This window comes from Schistocerca cancellata, chromosome 2, assembly GCF_023864275.1.
Source record: "Schistocerca cancellata isolate TAMUIC-IGC-003103 chromosome 2, iqSchCanc2.1, whole genome shotgun sequence".
NCBI classification, from domain to species: Eukaryota; Metazoa; Arthropoda; class Insecta; order Orthoptera; family Acrididae; genus Schistocerca; species Schistocerca cancellata.
Genome location: NC_064627.1, coordinates 723,188,168 through 723,209,620, shown reverse-complemented (window position 1 = coordinate 723,209,620; position 21,453 = coordinate 723,188,168). Strand labels below are relative to the sequence as shown.

General features: G+C 39.4%; 1 protein-coding gene across 5 annotated transcripts in view; it reads right to left on the bottom strand.

The window, feature by feature from the left end:
• The window catches only part of LOC126162517 (zinc finger protein ubi-d4), a 255,780-nt gene that overhangs the window by 112,225 nt on the left and 122,102 nt on the right, over window positions 1-21,453 (bottom strand). For all 5 annotated transcript variants that reach the window (XM_049919081.1, XM_049919082.1, XM_049919084.1 and 2 more), the window contains 2 exons: window positions 5,730-5,891; window positions 5,318-5,390 (listed from right to left, as the gene is read on the bottom strand). In XM_049919081.1, the coding sequence (XP_049775038.1) occupies window positions 5,318-5,390; window positions 5,730-5,891 (235 nt within the window). The remainder of the gene's footprint in view (window positions 1-5,317; window positions 5,391-5,729; window positions 5,892-21,453) is intronic.

Here is a 21,453-nt window from a genome sequence, read left to right as displayed (position 1 = left end):
ACCATTTTCTACTTTGTTTACACATAGAAAGGTGAATGATGCTATCCCACATCTACCATACTTTTAGTGTCGTTCTCTTTTCCCATTTAATTTCTTCAAATTTCTCAGATTTATTCCATATTTTTACATGCACTTGTTTAGCTATGAAATTTTCTGTCCTTCACATTTGTTTGTTGTTTCCATAATACTGAGGTTAATAATTTTTACTTCACCTTGGTTTTAACACTGACACAGTGTTAATATCAAAACTATCATTATTAAGGGTAAAACAGGAGAAAGTAAGGTTACAGTTTAACAAACCACTGAAGTAGATGTCATCTGTAGTCTGAAAAACACTGTTCAGGCACTAAGCAAATACTTATTTTAAGAACAATCCAAACTTTATTCTAATGTAGAATAATTGCAAAAAAAGTTAAACAAGGATGGGTAGTTCAGTGGACCACATCAACCTATCATTCACAAGATACTGGAAACACATCGTTTGCATGTCAGTCTGTTTTTATCATTTAGACTATAACACAACAAAAATTCGGCAGTGAACAAAGGAAAACATTTTCAAATATGTAAAAAATCTGAGATAAGACAACCAGATCACAAAATATACAAACACTTATCACTGACTAAATAATGGAAAGCTATCCCCAATCCAAAGGTTTGTTAGAACACAGCACGATGATTCACTGGGTGATGTTTCCCTAAAAGAGATGCTAGTCCTTGCCATATCTTTCGAGTGGCTTACTCAGAAAGTTACTGGGGGACCTACAGTTAGGCCAACTCCAAACCACAATGCAACTTAGCATTTTTCACATTAACAAATTACTGTTACTGGTGAAAGAAAAAAATAAGTGGCAGATTCAACCCTAGGACTGATCAAACCATGGACCTTTGGACTTTTAGTCTGGAACTTGCCCACAATCTACGAAGTTACATCTCTGACTACAAAGTCTATTGAATAAACTGATGTAACATTGTTGAGTTCATCATACAATACTATTTTGTAAATATAATTCTGTAGAGAAGTTTTGGTAAAATGTAAATCCTTAGGAAGCACTGAATCCTCAACAGACACACACAAGAAAGAAAGAGAACTTGCTAGATTTCATAGTAATCCTTTTCAAGCTTGTGTGTGTGTGTGTGTGTGTGTGTGTGTGTGTGTGTGTGTGTGTGTGGGCGCACACTCTAGCTCAAAAGAGTATTACTTGAAAAGCTATCACGTTTTCTTTCTTTTTCGTATGTACCTGTCGACAACTCAATGCTTCTGTTTTTCGGTGAGTGGTCTCCTTTATTTTGAAAATATGCCATTATCATTTAAATTTAGGTCTCCGAGATGAATCAGACATGTAGTAGAGTTAGTTTATAACAAAGTGATTGGGATTATAACCTATACCTTAAGTCAGTAATTTTTGCTGTGGTATCTGCAATCCTAAAAAAGACAAAACAGGAAATGCAACTTATTTACCTCAGTAGAAGATGGGTATTGTGTCAGAAATGCATGTCAGTAATAGTCACCAGCAAAACACCAGCCAGGAGATGAAAATCATGGTGAGGAATCACTTTCCAGTAATGTTATAATTTGGACACATTTACTGCACATTTAGCTGTCAGCAGCCAGCAACAATAATTGGGAAGAAAGAAACAATTTTTTAAATACACAAAAATAAAGTACAAACTCTAAATATTTTATTTTACTACAACTTAAGACATTTGTATATTAAAAACATAAACGACAAAAACATTTAAAGAATGCTCATAAAATATTTTTCTTTTTTACACTCCCAATATCTTGATACAAAAATTGACAAGCTGGAGAATTGCCCAGCTGGTTTTCACAAGTTTCTGTTGTTTATCAGTTCATGTCTTCTGGAACCATGGGTAACTGGTTACAAATCACACTTAGAAACTTATGGAATAAGTTTCAGTGCCTTGAGATAATCTCAAGGCACAAATCATTTACACAACGTGCACCATTCCTAGCAATTGGGAGAATCCGTATCTGACTGCATGTGGACAGTGTGCACTCCTCTGACTGATAATGTAAGTGGAAAGTGGTACTCGCCCAAAAAGAGATAAGCATTTATGAATGCCCTAACAAGCAGATATTAATATCTAAGTTTCTTGTCATCTTGTATCACCCTTTCACATTAAGTAATTAGTGTTTAGCATGCCTCAAACAGGAATACAAAGTCAAACTGTTTACTTTCCGAAAACTTTTCCACTATTTGTTAAATGTGGGTGTTTTTTTCTTTTTGATAAAGAGATTTCTTTGCATTCATAAAGAATTTCTCTTTTTTTTAAGTACATCAATGTCATCAAAGAGAACTGCACAGTCAAACATGCCCATGCCATTCAGTGGCTTTTTGGAGTAATGCATAACACTTAACTTCGTTACCCTTGCACTGCCCTAACACTACACAAAAGTGTTAAATGTTAGGGGCTCATTTCTGCATCTCATGGCATTCTGTACTCTAGTATACTATTTTCAGTGACATTACTGATACTATGCCAACAATTATTTGTTGGTCAGTCTTTGCTCCTGGTAGTTGTTACTACACATTCTGAACCCAAATTGGCATCAAAAGAGATTGGACATAAAATGCTTCATTTTCAGTACAGGAAATCATTTTTCTCTCTCCTGAAAACTAAGAAATTTTTGTCCTGTGCTTCAAAAACACAGGAACTATGGAAGGGAGAACACTTTCACAGGTATCATGATAAACACAAAGCTTAATGCACATTTGTCAAGCCTCTTTTTCTTCTTATAGGAGGATTTGTCATTTTTCAAAAATGAATTCGTGTAATCTTTAGCCATAACATTCAAATTAATCGAAATCAACACAATGAAATATGAAAATGACTGATGTTTCAAAATTATTTTAAAAGTGCTGTTAAGGCCCTAAAATACTTCAACATTTGAACTCAAAAGGGCAGTACTACTAACTGCATTCACTTTAGGCACCAAGGGGTATCTGTAATAGTTACTGAAGTTATCAGTGTGGTGTAAACCACAATTGCAGTAACACTGCTAATGACTCTAATTTTAAAACTGAAGTATTTGTGCTTTGATTAAAAATGTATTAAAAATTATTTACATTTCTGAGACTAAAAAGCACATATTACTAAGTGGAGGAAAAAATTTAAAACAAGAGTACTTTATGCAGAATGCTAACTCAAGAATAACAGGTAGCCAAATGGCTAGTCGATAACACACAGCTCAATGCAATATGCAAATGAGTAAATTTGAATGTTGAGATTATTTTGGTGGTGAGAGGTACAAGCAATCATTAACACACAAAGTACCTGTGTTAAAATACCTTAAAAGCATCTATAACAAACAGTAAAATGGTACAGCTCCCTAAGAAAGACAAAGGGTGTACACAGAATTTGAAGTGGAGGAAACTTAGTTTTGTTCTGAGTGATGAAATAGTTTGAAGATTCTGCAATAATAGCCTTGGGTAAACTTGTTAAAAGCTAATGTCAATTAGATGTCTGGCTTTCTTCTATTTGATACTGAACTAGTTAAGTCTTGTCTGTCTGATGGGACAGGATACAAGTTTGGTTTGTGACAATTCTTTTTATAGAGGGATGGAATAGGGGCACCCACCCTGCCCCCCCCCCCCCCCCCCCTCGCTCATTGGGTCCATGATGCTTAGGAAACAATGAGGCAACAACATATGGCATTTGTATGCAATCATCATTACAGTGACATTCACTTTTTGTAAAACAATGGTTAATCAATGAGGTGGATTCAGAATGTAGAGTTATCACTCAATAAAAAGTTATTATTCATCCCATCTTCTCTATTTTTCTGATTCATGAACTAATTTATGAGTTCTTCCTAATACTACTAGTTACATACTTGCCCCGTTCATGTATTATTAACATCCATAACATATTTAGGTTTATTCATATTAACAAACTTGGTTTCATTAAATAGCTACATTGTTCTTGCCCAAACTAGCCATTATTATGCATACAATGGCCACATTCTTAGTCTGAGTCTTCTTTAATTGTGTGTAAGTAAACTGATAATCATGTGTGTCACGTGTCTTAGTACAAAGAATTCTTAAATTGTATTTATCAACCATTCTAATAATTAGAATTCCAACAAACGTATTGAAAATATGCTTGTATAACACTAGATGTCTTGAGATGACGAAAAGTGTTGATACACAACCACTTCAACAAGCAAGGCAGGAGGCATTTTACTAATGTGGCACATTCTGGTAAACAGTCATCAGTGCCTATAATATTAATACCAACGTAAAATAAAATTTCAGTTAAGTGGGACATGATGTATCATAATAAAGAAAGGAATATATTTTTATGTTTCAGTTTCAATGGTCTACTCAAAGGCCTTTACCTGAATGTGAAAGAAAACATACTGAAATGGTGAAGCATATACATACAGGTAACACTACACCTATATGTTCATGAACTGTCCTGACATTAAGCACACACAGCAAATAGGGTGAAAGGGCGAGGGCACGTCAACTGTTCTGCCAAAGGGCAGAAAAACTACTCAAGTACTGTGTTAATTGGAGAAAAGTATGGGGTAGAGGAAAATCTAGTGTAAAATGAGAACAATAGGAGGATCATTCTATAACATGAAAGAACATTTTAATACAGTATCATCAGAAATTACTAACACTAAACAACAAAACTGATGCATGGATGGTAACCAACCTCACTTCTGTAAAACACAGTGCGCAGTTTGTTCATGTCATTTTCCAGGCTTTTGAGAATAAATTTCTCTATACTACATATAGAACTTCCAGTACTGGGATTATCTGCTCTAAAAACCTTTTATCATATATGGAAACAGTTCATTCACTTATTAAGTTCCGTTGGATAAGAACCCCAAGTTTTCCCACCACCAGCAGAAGTGAGCTATGAAGCAAGAAGACTATCTTGTAGCAAGCAGCATTCCACTGATTTCACAACAGCTTGCAAGCATAACAGATCAGAGCAAATAAGTGGTTTACAAACACCAAGCAAGTAGAGAATGAGTAGGTTTCGACAACTGTGAAACATATTTACAGCTCAAGTCAATTTAATGAACACTAAAAGATTGCACTACATTAACAGTGTATCAAAATAACTTTCTGATGCCCAAAATTATGCGCAACATGAAACAGTACAGGTATGAATTGTCAGAATGGCAAATTAAAATATGTCTGTAGATTAAAAATCATTAAATTAGAGTTTTCAAATACACATTTCAAGGAAACCAGCAAATAAGCCTCAAATGTAGTCTCCAAATGCTTATTTTCTGGTTCATTGTCCATTATCATGAATTTGACTACTTGTGTCAACTTACGTTCACAGGCAAATGGTTTTTCAGCATCAGAGACAGCATCATAATTCGTTTTCTTGCGACCTCTTCCCTGACCCTAATGCAAACACACAAAGAAAAACATAATTTGAATGTTTTGGGCAAAATAAAACATGGAAATGATGTAGATATAGATAGAAATAACATGACATTCATATTCAGTAGTTATGGCGTAACTGCCATGAAAAGACCTAGCTAATTAGTTAATAGAAAGCAAAAGTTGCATAAAAATACATAGTATTTTCCAGAATGTTTCTTTTTTGCCAGTTCTCTCATTTATATCTTCACTAAAGTGGGAAACAAAGTTATAGTTTTGTTTCAAGGAATAATATTCAGACATGTCGCTAGGACAAGATGTCAGCCTTGAATTACATACATATTACAAAATAAATCAAACCTTTGGTTTCTTCACAGCTGGTGAGTCACCTGTCCTTGGAGCTTTCTTTGACTTCTTTTTCCTCTTTGTATATGATTCTTCATAATCATAATCAGAGTCAGGATCCGGGTCATCAAATGCTTCCATTTCTTGCATATCCAATTCATCATAATACCAAGCATCCTGTAACAGAAAAATTATTTTCATTTTTGTTTTGGATTAGATTAGATTTACTTTCATTCCAATTGATCCGTAGTGAGGAGGTCCTCCAGGATGTGGAACATGTCAGGAAAAACAACAATACACGACAAATATTTACAACTAAAACAAGTAAGCTAATGTACCATTCCACAGGTCCCAAGTGGAATGATCGTCATTTTTTAATGAACACTAAGAGTCATTTTACAAATACTAATGCACTGAATTTAAAATAAAAAAGTTTTTTATTTATTTATAAGGTAATAAACATTTAATACAACTACTGTAATACTATTTACAATGAACACATTACTGCACTGAAATGGTGCAGGAGTTATGTTGTACTTATATACAAATCAGTTGGTTTTACTAAGAAATTCATCAATGGAGTAGAAGGAGTTGGCCACCAATAAATCCTTTAGGCTTCTCTTAAACTGAATTTCATTGGTTGTTAAGCTTTTTATGGCTGCTGGCAAGTTATTGAAAATGTGTGTTCCTGAATAATGCACACCTTTTTGTAAAAGACTAAGTGACTTTAAATCCTTGTGAAGATTATTCTTATTTCTAGTATTGATTCCATGAATTGAGCTGTTGGTTTGAAAAAGTGATATATTTTTAATGACAAATTTCATTAAGGAATAAATATATTGGGAAGCAGTAGTTAGTATCCCTAGTTCCCTAAACAGGCTTCTGCATGATGTTCTTGAGTTCACACCACATATAACTCTTACTGCACGTTTTTGTGCCCGGAAAACTTTAGCTTGGCTTGATGAATTACCCCAAAAAATAATCCCATATGACATTATGGAATGAAAGTAAGCATAGTACGCCAGCTTTTTCATTTTTATATCCCCTATGTCTGACAAAATTCGCATTGCAAACAGAGATTTGTTAAGACACTTTAGCAGTTCTGTGGTGTGCTCCTCCCAGTTGAATTTATTATCAAGCTGTAAGCCCAAGAATTTAACACTGTCCACTTCTTCTATCTTCTTGTCATCATATGTTAGACATATACTCTTGGGACACCCCTTACAAGTTCTGAACTGCATGTAGTGTGTTTTTTCAAAGTTTAGTGACAAAGAATTGGCTAGGAATCAGTGATTAATGTCCACAAATATTTTATTGGTTGATCTTTCTAAGACTACACGTGATTTGCTATTTATTGCAATGTTTGTATCATCGGCAAACAAAACAAACTTGGCATCTGGTAATGTTACTGATGAAAGGTCATTGATATAAACAAGAAAAAGTAAGGGCCCCAAAATGGAACCTTGTGGGACCCCACATGTTGGTTGGTTGGTTGGTTGGTTGGTTGGTTGGTTTGAGAATTAAAGGGACCAAACTGCATAGGTCATCGGTCCCTTGTTTCATAAACACACGGAGCACAGTGAAACCATCCATAAGTCATTCGAAGCACAAGATAAAAATTCCAGGGGAAGAAAATCCCCAAGGTAAATAATAAAGAAACATGGAAAATGGAGCACAGCAATAAAAACAACAAAGAGAAGAAAAGCAGAAAGAATTAAAACTGTACAGCAGAGGATCGTGGCTGGCTGATCACGAAAATAATAGGATGAGCCAGCCACTCTGCAACACATTAAAACCTCCAGCCTAAAAGAATAGGAGGGAGTCGAATTAAAACACAAAACTAAGTGAAAGATACAGCTCAAAAGAGGGTGAGGTAATAAAATTAAATGGACCTATAAAAGCCGGTTGTGCGAATAAAACTTAAAACCCGATCTGCCATAGAGACATTGTCACCTAAAAGAGATGATAAATCACCCTGGAGATTAAAAGCACGCCTGAGAGCGGTTAAAAGAGGACATTCCAACAACAGATGGGCCACCGTCATGGTTGCACCACAGCGACAATGAGGGGGGGTCCTCTCGACGCAGCAGATGACCATGCGTCAGCCAAGAGTGACCAATGCGGAGCCTACAGAGAATAACAGAATCCCTGCGAGAGGCCCGCATGGAGGAACCCCACACGGTCGTGGTCTCCTTTACACGCCGCAGCTTGTTGGGTACAGACAGAGTGCGCCATTCGTCTGCCCACAGCCCAAAGACCCGACGGCGTAACACCGATCGGAGATCAGTGGCCGGGAGGCCGATCTCCAACGGCAGTTTGCGGGTGGCTTCTTTAGCTAACTTGTCGGCGTGTTCGTTTCCCGCTATCCCAACGTGTCCCAGGGTCCATATGAACACTACTGAATGTCCACGCTAGTCAAGAGCATGAACGGACTCCTGGATGGCAACAACAATGGGATGGCGTGGGTAGCACTGGTCAAGAGCCTGCAGACTGCTGAGTCACTGCAAATGACAAAAGACTCTCCAGTGCTGGTACGAATACGCTCAAGGGCACGAAAAATGGCAGTTAGCTCTGCGGTGTAAACACTGCAGCCATCTGGCAAGGAGTGCTGGTCTACATAGTCCTCATGAGCATAAGCGTACCCCACACGGCCATCAACCATCGAGCCATCTGTATAGATAGCCTCCGAGTCGCCGGATGCGTCGAGGAGAGCAAGAAATTGGCGGCGCAAGACTGCAGGAGGAACTGAATCCTTTTGCCATTGTGAGAGGTCCAGCCGAAGCTGCGGCCGACGAATACACCAAGGTGGTGTATGTTGGTGGACCTGAAAAGCAGATGGAAGAGGCAAAGACTCGAGGTCACTAAGGAGTGACCGAACACGGATCCCAATGGTATGGCCCGATCGCGGCCACCGGTGTGGGGTATGGACTGCCGCATTGGCGAAAAGGAGACGGTAGTTAGGGTGACGAGGCGAGCAACGAACACGGGCAGCATAGTTGACCCCGCATGTAATTAGTTCCCAGTTGGATGATGCCTGATAGCTTGATACATGTCTCTTTCCTAATAATACCCTTTGTTTCCTGCCAGAGATATAAGATTTGAACCATTTTGCAGCATTTCCCGTTACACTATAATATTCTAGTTTACTTAAAAGGATATTGTGATTTACACAGTCAAATGCCTTTGACAGATCACAAAATATACCAGTTGCCTGCAATTTTTTGTCTAATGAATTAAGCACATTTTCACTGTAAGTGTAGATAGCCTTCTCAATATCAGAACCTTTTAGAAATCCAAACTGTGACTTTGACAATATGTTATTTGAGATAAGATGGTTATAAAGATGACTGTACATTCCTTTTTCGAAAATTTTTGAGAATGCTGGCAACAGTGAAATTGGACGGAAATTTGATGCTATTTCTTTATCTCCATTCTTAAACAGTGGCTTAACTTCAGTATATTTCAGCCACTCAGGAAATATTCCACTGATAAACGACTGGTTACACAGATAGCTTAATATGTTACTTAGCACAGAATCACATTCTTTAATTAACTTTGTTGATATTTCATCATACCCACTAGATGTTTTTGATTTTAAAAATTTTATGATGGACATTATTTCTGTTGGGGTAGTGAGGGTCAAATTCATATCATGGAAGTTACTTGATATGTATGGTCTAAGGTAATCCATAGCAGCATCTACCGAACCTGACAACCCCATCTTTTCAGTAACAGTTATAAAATGTTTGTTAAAAAGTTCTGCAACACTATACACATCTGTCACCAATGTATCATTTACTCTTAATGCTATTTGTTCCTCTTCATGTCTGATTCTACCGGTCTCCTCCTCCACTATATCCCATATTGTCTTTATTTTGTTATCTGATATGACTATCTTTTCCTTGTAACATATTTGCTTTGACATCCATATTACAGTCTTTAAAATTTTGCAGTATTTCTTATAATGTGCTATAGCATCAACATTGGAAATGTTTCGGATTGACAGATACAGTTTTCTTTTTGTTTTACAAGATACCCCTATTCCACGAGTAATCCATGGCTTCTTTGTAGACTTTGCTCTAACCTTGGTAAGTTTTGGGGGAAAGCAGTGTTCGAATAAGGTAAGCACTTTATTAGCAAAAATGTTATATTTTTCATTCATGCCATGAGCACTGTAAACATCAGTCCAGTGAATGTCTCTGAGGAGTGTCCTAAAATAATCAATTTTTGGCTTACTGATTACCCCCTTGAGCTCAGATTTAACAGATTTTATATCCTGTTCAATATTACCATTTAACAGAAGGAACTGCATGTCATGGTCTGAGAGGCCATTGACTATTGGTTTTGTAATATAATTTTGTTCATTGGACTTTTCTAAAAAGATATTATCAATGGCTGTTTGTGAGCAAGTGGCTATCCTAGTGGGGAACTTTACAATGGGAATTAAGTTGAATGATAGTGTTACTAACTCAAATAAGTTCTTATTGGGAGAGTCTTTAAAGAAATCTACATTGAAATCACCAGCAACCACTATTTCTTTGTTTTTGGTTGTTAAATGGGCCAGTACAGCTTCAAGGTGGTTTACAAACAGATTAAAGTTACCTGCAGGTGCTCGATATACACTTAATATTATGAAGGATTTTTTGTGAAATTCTAATGCTTCCATATGCTGTTCTAGGCAAAATTTATGAATGCCTATGTTCTTAAATTTATGACAGTTCCTGATGAATGTGGCAACTCCTCCTTTCTCCATTTGTAGTACTGAAGTTCTGAGTTACTGGTATATGTGGGATATTAAGATAAATGAGTGTTTAGCAGGTTAAAAAATACACTGTTTCACATACATAACATAAAAATATTGCACAAAACACAAATACTTTTATAGATTGTGTAAGAAATGATATGTTTGGTAATTCTAATTTGAAACTGACCAGATCTTTCAAAAGGGTGAGATACAGCAGAACAGTTTTGGTGCAGTGCTGGAATGCAATTGTTAAGGTGTCCATTTACAAAAAGGATAGATTGCAACTCACTGTAAAAATGAAACACTGAGATGCAAACAGGCACAATGAAAAGTTTGTTTACACACTAAGCTTTAGGCAAAAACCTTCTTCAGAAAAGAAAGGACCAGAAACACAGCTGTGGTCAAGAGTGGGGCAGGGAAGGAAGATGGATAGCAGAGTACAGGTAGGTGGAGAGAAGAGCACTGCCTGGTGGAGTGTGCAGTGCTTCGTGTAGAAGATGGCAGGACAAGCATTGGGAGGCTGTGGGGGAGGGCAGAGGAACAGGGAGCAGAAAAGGAGAAAAACAGAGAAGGGAAATGACTGCTGGGTGCCCTGGCAGAGACTGAGCACAATGAGGGTGAGGGAATTGGGAGGAAGTTATAGGACAGAGGGGGCAGAAAGTGTTCGGCAGAGGGTGTGGTGCCAGTAGATTACCGGAAAATGAAGCCAGGATACTTTTGGGAGCGGAGAATGTGTTGTAAGGATAACTCCAAATCTGCACAGTTCAGAAAAGTTGATGGTGGCGGGGAGGATCCAGATGGCCATTAAAATCAAGCATGTTATGTTCAGCTGCATGTTGCACCACAGGATAGTCTACTTTGCTCTTTGCCACAGTTTGGCAGTGGCCTCTCAGCCCAGAAGACAGCTGATCGGTAGTCATATCAATACAAAAAGCTATGCAATTATTGCAGTAGAGCTGATATGAGATATGGCTGCTTTCGCAGGTGGCCCGGCCTCTGACAGGGTAGGAGAAACCTGAGACAGTACTGGGATAGGAAGTGCTGGATGGGTGATTTGGGCAGGTCTAGCATCTGGGTCTTCATAGGGGTATGATCCCTGTGGCAAAGGGTTGAGATTGAGACTGGCATAGGTATGGTCCAGGTTGTTGTGGAGGTTGGGTGGGCAACAGAACACCGCTTTAGGAGGGGTGGGAAGGATCTTGGCTTAGATGTCCTTCATTTCAGGGCATGATGATCAAAGCCACAACAAAGAATGAGATTCAGTTGTTCCAGTCCGGGATGGCAGTGGGTGACGAAGTGGGCATTCCTTTGTAGCTGGTTCTTGGGGTTGTTGGCAGGATTGGGGTTGTGTGTTGATATGGCATGGGAAATCTGTTTGTGGACTAGATCTGGGGGATTGTGCCTGTTTGTGATGGCCTTTGTGACACCATCATACTGGGCAAGGGCGATTTTGTCACTGCAGATAAGACATCTCCATGTGGCCAGGCTGTATGGGAGTGACTTTTTGGTGTGGAAGGGATTGCAGCTGCCAAAATGCTGGTGATGATGGTGACTGGTGAGTTTAATGTGAACAGAGGAATGGATGGAGTCTTTGTGGAGGAGGTGGCCAACGACTAGGAAGGTGGCACAATGGGTTGAGGAGGACCAGCAGAAGAGCATATGGGAGAGAAGGTGTTGAGGTTGTGAAGGAATGAGGAAAGGGTGCCTTCACCCTGAATCCAGATCACGAAGATATCGTCAATGAACCTAAATCGGATCAGTGGTCTGGAGTTTTGGAAAGCTAGGGCCTCACAAAGGTCTTTGCAGACAAGCACTATTCCACACACCTAGCCCACAAGCAGATTTCCCATGCTATATGCCCACACACCCCCAATCTTCCCACCATCACCAAGAACCAGCAAAGGAGCACAACCTTCATTACCCAATACTCCACTGGACTGGAACAACTGAACAACATCCTTCATCAGGGCTTCGATTGTCTATCATCAAGCCCTGAAATGCGCCACTACCAACCTGCTGTCTACCAGGATTAATGACCATTGTCAAACTGTGGCCAAGAGCAAATTAGACCACTTTGTGGCACAACATGCAGCTAAACATACAATGCTTCCAGAATGAGATTTTCACACTGTAGTCAGGTGTGCACTGATGTGAGATTTCCTGGCAGATTAAAACTGTTTGCCGGCCCAAGACTCGAACACGGGACCTTCGCCTGCTGTGGGCAAGTTGTCTACCACTGGGTTACCCAAGCATGTCTCGACCCATCTTCAGAGCATTACTTCCACCAGTACCACATCTCCTACCTTCACAGAAGTCTGCCTGCAAAACTCCTGCAGTCTCAGTCTGGCACACAGTTTTGATCTGGGAGGACGTTTCATAACTTGCTTGATTTTAATGGCTGCTTCACAACTCAGATTGTTTGAATCCTCCCCTTCATCACCAACTTTTCTGAACTATGCAGATGGGAGTTATCCTTACAATCCATTCTCCACTCCCAAACTCATCCCGGCCTGAACGTACGATAATCTACTGTCTACATGCCCTCCATCCATCAGTTTCTGCCCCCCTCTGTCTTATAATCTCTTCCCATTGACTTCCCCTCAACCTCATTGTGCTCACTCTCTGCCAAGGCATCCACCCGTCTTTTCCCCTCTCTGCTTCTCTCTTTTTCCATTCCCTGCTCATCCCCATCCCCCTCCACATAGCCTTTCAATGCTGCCAAACTTTGTCCTCCCCCTCCTACAGTAGTCCCTACACACACTGCCAGCCATCACTCTCCTCTTCCACCACCCATACTCTGTTATCCCTCCCCCTTTCCTGCTCCACTCCTGATTGCTGTTTTCATTCAATTGAACAGTTGCAGTCCAGCTAGAATGGCCGGGGATGGCAGTCGTGTGCATGAGGGGTGCCCCTTGTGTGAATGTGTGGTTTCCTTTCTTTTCTGAAGGGTCTGGTCAAAAGCTTAGTGTGTAACAATCTTTTCATTCTGTCTGCATTGCAATGTGTCGTCCTTATTGAAAGTAGCAATCAATATTTTCAGTAACTGCTAATGTTCAAAATTGGGCTTTCCATTGTAAGGTGTCCACTTCATTCATGAACTGAATTTTAAAAAAGTGAGTGAATTTTAATGCTAAAGTAATCCTGTATCTCTTCCAAGCATCAAAAAGACTAATGCTTATGTTAGGGCATGCACAAGGTAATGACTCAATTTTTTGCATAATTTGGAGTTTATGTACGATAATTTTTAGTTTCATAAACAAAACCATTGATGAAACTTCATGGCATATTAAAACTGAGTGCCAAACATACTCAAATTCAGGACCTTTGCCTTTCCCGGGCAAGTGCTCTACTGAGTGAGCTACCCAAGCATGACTCACGACCTGTCCTCACAACTTTAATCATTCCAGTACCTAGTCTCCTACCTTCCGAATTTCACAGAACCTTGCATGCCAACCTTGCAGAGCTGGCACTTCTGGAAGAAAGGATACTGCAGGGACGTGGCTCAGCCACAACCTGGGGGGAAGTTTCCAGAATTAAATTTTCACTATGCAGCAGAGTGTGCACTAATATGAAACTTTGTGACATTTTAAAACTGTATGCCACATCGAGACTCTAACTTGGGATTGCCTTTTGTGGGCAAGTGCTCTACAGTCTGAGCTACCCAAGCACGACTCACGACCCAACTTTAATTCTGCCAGTACCTCGTCTCCTACTCCCAAACTTCGCAGAAGCTCTCCTAGGAACCTTGCGGAACTACCATTCCAGGAAGAAAGGACATTGCAGAGACATGGCTTAGCCACAGCCTCGGGGGTGTTCCCGAAATAAAATTTTCACTCAGTGCTGATACGAAACTTCCCGGCATATTATTTTAAGATCAGCAAACACTCTGCTGCAGAGTCAATATTTCATTCTGACAACATCCCCCAGGATGTGGCTAAGCCATTTATCTACAATATCCTTTCTTCCAGGGGGGCTAGTTCTGCACGGTTCACAGGAGACTTATGTGAAGCCTGGAAGGTAGGAGATGCGGTACTGACAGATTAAAGCTATGAGGATGAATTGTGAGTCATGTTGGGTAGCTCAGTCGGTAGAACACTTGCCCACAAAAGGAAAAGGTCCCGAGTTCGAGTCTCAGTCCAGACAGTTTTAATATGCCAGGAGACTTCATATCAGTGCACACACTGCTGCCGAGTGAAGATTTGATTCTGAAAACTGTTGATAACTATGAAAAACTGCTATGTTCACTGTCAAACTTTCACCAACATCAACAATTACAATACCAAACATATGTTTACATACAATTAATCAAATACTTTGTGAACTTTGATGATCAATATAAAATCTTGAGGGATATGATTCAGCATTTACAATTAGATATATGTAGCAGTTTCGTGTTTGTGATTCATTCATTCACACATTCATCTGAGCACCTGTAAACTGTATCACGAAAAAGAATCTTCAGGAATGTGAAATGAGTCAAATTACACATTAAAAGGAAGAAGCAGCCAATGCATGGCATATCTGTAATGGTCACTAATATACAATTCTCACAACTGGTAATCTATTCACACTAACACAAGCATAAAAGCAGCGGTTTTGTAAAAAAACATTCTTCCGTTTTTATCATTATCTCTCATCACTTGTAAAGCAGTGGATAATGGGGAGACAGTGTTTATATGTCTTTCTGCTGAGAGACCTGGAGAGTGTGTGTGGGATGAGTGTCTTTTTCTTTGGATCATGTCTGCTCTTTACTCTTCTATAACAATACTTACAAGCATAGATGACTGTTAGTTATTTGCAAGTTACGCAGACAATAATTGTGATCTCTCAGTATGACGCAGAATGAGTCGGTCAGCTTACAATTGTGATACACCCTCTCAGTTTTAGTCTGCCAGGAAGTTTCTGATGACAGTTTACATGATCGTCTTTTACACGCAAACACACACACGCACGCGCGCACATGCACGTGCACAATCACTCTTCATTATTACTCATTCAGATATTTTCCTATGCAGCTGGGGATCTCACGCTGGTATAATTTCAATTTATATTTGTAGCTAATTTTATTATGTAAGACATTCTTCACATGACTGGGAAAGCAGTCAATGATCTTTATGGCTGAATAGATCACTATATTGTGTGCCACACTAAGGCTGAGTGAAGGATAGTATAAGTCATTTCTCCATTTAGCATTTTATTTATGAATGTTACTGTTGTTTTTAAACTGTGATTGGTTGTTGACAACAAACTTCATGCAGTAACAAATGTACTGTCAGACCACTGTAAGCTTAGACGTTTACATTAAAAAGCAGACACCACATTTTAGCCTTTCTACTTCTGTGCAGTAAACACTTTCTTCTTTAACGAAACACTGGGCCAAAATATGATGTTCTAACATATTGTTGAATGAAAATAGAAAAAAGGAAACTAATTATTGGCATTTTCATCCCAAAAGATTGTTACTATCCATAATACAAAAGTTGAAGAGCTTAGACTTTGAAGTAGGTCTTTAACAAGTGACTTTTAGCACAGATTCATGTGAATAAAAACATCTCAAAATTTAGAATATTCTGTTTCGTTTATTGATTTTTATTCTTGCATAGTTTCTAACAGTGTGATCAGACCTTGTGCTTTTGCAATGGGCAGTTAATAATTTTCACTTTTTTAAATTGTTGTAGTTTCTCCATTGTGTCTGATTATAATACCTGCATAATTAGTAAAGGGACAATTTCAGGTTCTTGGATGTAAAATGAGAGATCATTCATGAATAACAAGAACAAGAGGGTACACCATACCAATACTTTTGATGTAACTATAGTGATTATTTCCTTTTTGAAGACACTGTTTCACTGTATACACTCCCCGAGTCTACTGAATTGACACTATGCCTTCTTTTAGTTTGTTAAGAAGACAGTTCCTAGCAATGCCGCTGATACCATTACATTTAAACTTCTCTGGGATGATGATAATAATAATAATGTGAACTCTACAATCAAGTTACAGAAAATACCAGTAGACAATATTTTCTCATTTAAATTTTGTACAATCCAATTTGAAAACTGGGACTTGGCACATGGAGAGACCCATTCACAATCCAAACTGAAGCTGATGTTACCTTATTTTGGGTTGGATGAGTTACTATTCTTGCGTAAATAATCTTTCCCAGTAACTCTGAGGAGCTGGTAAGATGCGATACTGAATGGTAATTATCAAAATCTTGCTACCTTTTTGTCCATCTGTCTGACAATAGCGTATTTCAACCTGCGAGGATAGTAATAGTCTTGTATTGCATATGCAACTGAGCCAAAGGTGCCCATACAACAGTTTATGTGTGTGAGGGGGGGGGGGGGGGGGGGGGCTAAGAGCTGGAGGTACAGAGATTTTAGAAGACGAATGGCAACTTTTTAAGTAATAATACTGACACTTAATCTTCTTGAAAGAAAGACACCTGACTAAACTACAATTTTTCAGCTTTCCTGAGAGCTTTGGGGAGGAGGGGGGGGGGAGGTGGGGGGGGGGGGGGCGCGTTCCCCATTACCCCCAGGTATGGATGCCCTGGGACTGAATACATTGCAAGTATGTGAAGATCATGACTAATAATTGACATGAGGCGGTATCAACCTTGAGAGTTTTTGCTTTTGAGGGAGTTAATTATATTCTTAATTTCTTTGGCACAGCATGAAGTAATTTGATTTGGCTGTATGTAAGTGGCATTGAGACTGGTTCTTGCGTTTAGTGCGTTGTTTTTTATCCTTTGAATTGCCCATGATAAACTTCTAAGCTGTTTCCAGGGAATGATAAGTAAATATATTGACTGTCTGACTGCTATCATTTACTATTTGGCATTTCTTTTAATAACTAAATCCTCACATTCCTTAACAGATTTTCGAATTTCTCTTTTAACAATTTCTTATACAGATTTAGATTTATTATTTGAATCGTTAATTTCAGACATTATGCCGAGGTTTATTTTTTTATTTTGTAATCATTTTACTTACTACAGTACACTCTTCCCTAAAATTGGAAACCAGTCCTATTTGTTTGCACAACTTCTTCACATAATTTTAGTTTTCTTACACACACTATTTTGATTCCTTTTGTAATCCATAAGGCAGTACTTTTATCTCAGTACTGTCATACTTCATTGATTTCTTTGGAAAGAAAATGTTAGAGATTGATAAAAACCCACCTAGGTTTTGAATTGATATCTGTTACATCACACACATCCGTCCACTCAAGTTACCATATGGCTGCCTTGGAAATTTCCTTTTCCTCTCCATTAACCATGACGCCACTTCACTGTGATCAGGGAGTTATTAGGTGTGACTAGTTGTGCAGCATGGTCAGAGATGATATTCTATAAATGATTCAGTGTTTACCTACAAATATATAAGTGTATTGCTGTTGTCTGCTATGCTGTGCACTTCTGGTGGCAAAAAAGAAAATACATGTCAAATGATAAATGTAAGTCCCAAATTCTTTCTTTTACCTGAATATTTCAGAAAGTTCATTTCAAAATTTAAGTCTCCGCTGATCATCACATTTCCTTTCTTTTGTCAGTTAAGTGGTACAACAAATCAATTTTTTATATGCAGGGTGTTTCACAATTCCTATTACAGGCCTCTAGAGATTGTAGAGGGAACTTTATGTACTAAGTTTTGACAAGGAACTCACGTCCGTAAATGTCTATGTAGCACGAGTCCATAAGGTCCCCTGTAAACATGGAAGTCAAATCACAGTGTCAAAAGTAATTTCCTATGCAAATTGGCACATTTCACTTGACAAGGAGCTTACAATGCCACTAACATTCAACCAACACTAGTGATTTGATCTTCTTTCAGTTGAGCCCTGTCATGGCCTCACCTGAACAATGGGCTGGTATCCCAGCAAGTAAGTTTTGTGTTGTCCATGACATCATATAGATCTGGTTTCCAAGGTAACGAGATCTGAATCATTTCATTAGAACAAACGTGGGAGATTTCAAAGTGATCCAGTCTCAAACATATTTTACATCTAAACAGTACATTTCCAGACATGGATTCCTTACCAAAACTTTATCTAGTAAATCATCTCTACAACCCCAAAAATCCTGTAATGGGAATTGTGAAACATCCCATATATCAAAATTTCCCAGTGGAGGTTGTTTATTGTAAAAATTACAAATAAGTTTTTCAGTGGTAGCAATTCACAAACACGTATTTCATATTGTTGGTCTAAGCACAAGCAACTTGATGCTGTTTTTAAAATACATGACAATACCTCAAGTTCTCCATACGTTCCCTTTGGGAATAAAAAGTTAGCTAATTTATTGTCCTCTGTGTTTATCATATGATTCTCGTACTTACACTGTGCTCAAATAGACACAAGTCATCACATTTCTTTTGACACCGTAGACCATGTAAAAAGACAAAAAGTCCATTGATTTTATTTTTTAGTCATCAAAGAAACTGATGGGCCATGGTAACTTTATTCATGAAAGTTTCTTTAGTGTTTGATATTACATTTAGCTTGACTTCTTTTCTAACAGCATAACTGAATGAGGTATTAAGCCAAGGCACACCTCTCACACCCATAACAGCAAGAATTTTATCATTGGTGACAGTGTCGCTCCTTATCTTTTCAGTTAGCATTTCTGCTAACTATCTTTCCCCACCCTGGAAAGGGTTAGATTATATCTTATGTACTCCCACCTGCCAACATCAGCAACTGGCGAAACACCACAGTGAGCCACACTCAAAGTCAGTCTCATCCTCATCAATTCCTGGTTAACTTGGCTTACAGCTTTATTTATACCAGGTAGATCATGCTGCTATAGAACCTCAACAAAATACACATGTGTGTGGGATTACTGCACCCAGCTTACCACTGCCACTCCTCAGATTATATTCTTTGGCCTGCCTGTTGCTTGCTCCACCAGCTACCAATATTGGATCTTATGTACTCAAATCCTTTATTACCTGTTGCCCAAGGCTAGCATTAGGTTTTACAGCACTTGTAACCAGGTACCTTAATCTTAATTTCTCTCGCAGCTCTTCGCCTACACTCCTCCTATGGCATCTGCCTAGCAGTAAGTACTATTACTACTCAACTCTGTTTACAAACCATCATTATTAGTCTGCTGCATCCTATTTTCTTCTACAAATGAATGAGGCTCCTCTTCTTCCACAGGTAACAGGATATACCTGTTAGTGGGCAAGTATAATGGTAACAGAATTATAAAACTACTCTCTTTTTTGCCTTTTTCCCATTACTGTTTCCCACATTCTGCTTTATTTTCCACCTCAATTGTTCTATTTCTTTTCCATGACCTCAGTCTCCATCCGAAGAGTACAATACTTCCCCCCTTGTTCTGTGATCCTACTGTATTTTAAGCAACCCCTTCATATCCATAACAGGTCCTCATTGGGAACCTTTTACCTTTTGTTCTGTCCCACTGCAGATGTCCCAATGAAACCACAATCCTCATGCAGCAATCCCATGCCAAGGTCTGTGACAGCTGACGTATGTACACACAAAACATCCAATTCCTGTAAATTACAGGCTGGTAGGGTGTGGATGTGGATGTGGAGCTCCCAACTGACATCATCTCAGATGACAGCTGCCACTCATTTCATACCACGAAGTCCCTTCCATACAGCCTAGTCACCCGTGGTTGTCGCATCTGCAGTGACGAGCAGTCCCTCTCTAAATATACCGAGGGTCTCACTGAAGCCTTCACTGACCGTAATTATCCTCCCATCCTTGTACAAAAACAAATCTCCTGTGCCTTATCTTTCCAGTCTCCCACCACATCCCAAAGTCCCACAATCTGGCCACAGAGGAGCAGTCCCCTCGTAACTCAGTACCATCCAGGACTGGAGCAACTGAATTACATTCTCTGGCAGAGTTTCGATTACCTCTCATCATGCCCTGAAATGAGAAATGTCCTACCCACTATCCTTCCGACTCCTCCTACTGTGGTATTCCGCCATCCACCGAGACTACACAATATACTCGTCCATCCTTACACAACCCTTGCTCCCAATCTCTTACCTCATGGCTCATACCCCTGTAATAGACCTGGATGCAAGACCTGTCCCATACATCCTCCTACCACCACCTACTCCAGTCCGGTTACTAACATTACCTATCACATCAAAGGCAGGGCTACCTGTGAAACCATTACTGTGATCTACAAGCTAAGCTGCAACCACTGTGCTGCATTCTATGTAGGCATGACAACCAACAAGCTGTCTGTCCACATGAACGGCCACCAACAAACTGTGGCCAAAAAACAAGTGGACCACCCTTTAGCTGAACACTCTGCCAAATATGATACCCCTCATCTCAATGACTGCTTCACAGCCTGTGCCATATGGATCCTTCCCACCAACACCAGCTTTTCTGAATTGCGCAGGTGGGAACTTTCCCTGCAATACATCCTACGTTCCCGTAACCCTCCTGGCCTCACCCTTCGTTAGTCGCTGTACTCACCCATCCAGTCCCCTCCCTGTTCCCATTCCAGCACAACACAGCCGTCATTTCACCGCCACACCCAGTCTTTTAATTTCTTTTATTTTTATTTCTCTCCTTTCTGCTACTTACACCCCCCCCCCCCCCCCGCACCTTCTCTACTACCCTCCGTCTAAATTGCAACACTTCACTGTCCGCCACTCCTGCCGTACTATCCCTTCCTCTCCCTGCTCCAGCCTCCTCCTTACCCCCACCCAGTCACCACTCCCATCATGCATTGGTGCTGCTGCTCGCAGTATAGTTTCAGCTCTCTGAGACTGCATATGTGTGTGCAAGTTGCGCTTGTGAGTGTGTGTGTGTGTGTGTGTGTGTGTGTGTGTGTGTATTTAGTATGTGTGTCTACTGCTGAAAAAGGCCTTAATGGCTGAAAGCTGCGATTGTGTGAATCTTTTTATTGTGCCTATCGCGGCTCAACATCTCCGCTATATGTTGAGTAGCAACTTTGCTTCTCTCGTAATGTTGATTCTCATAGATATGCATTAA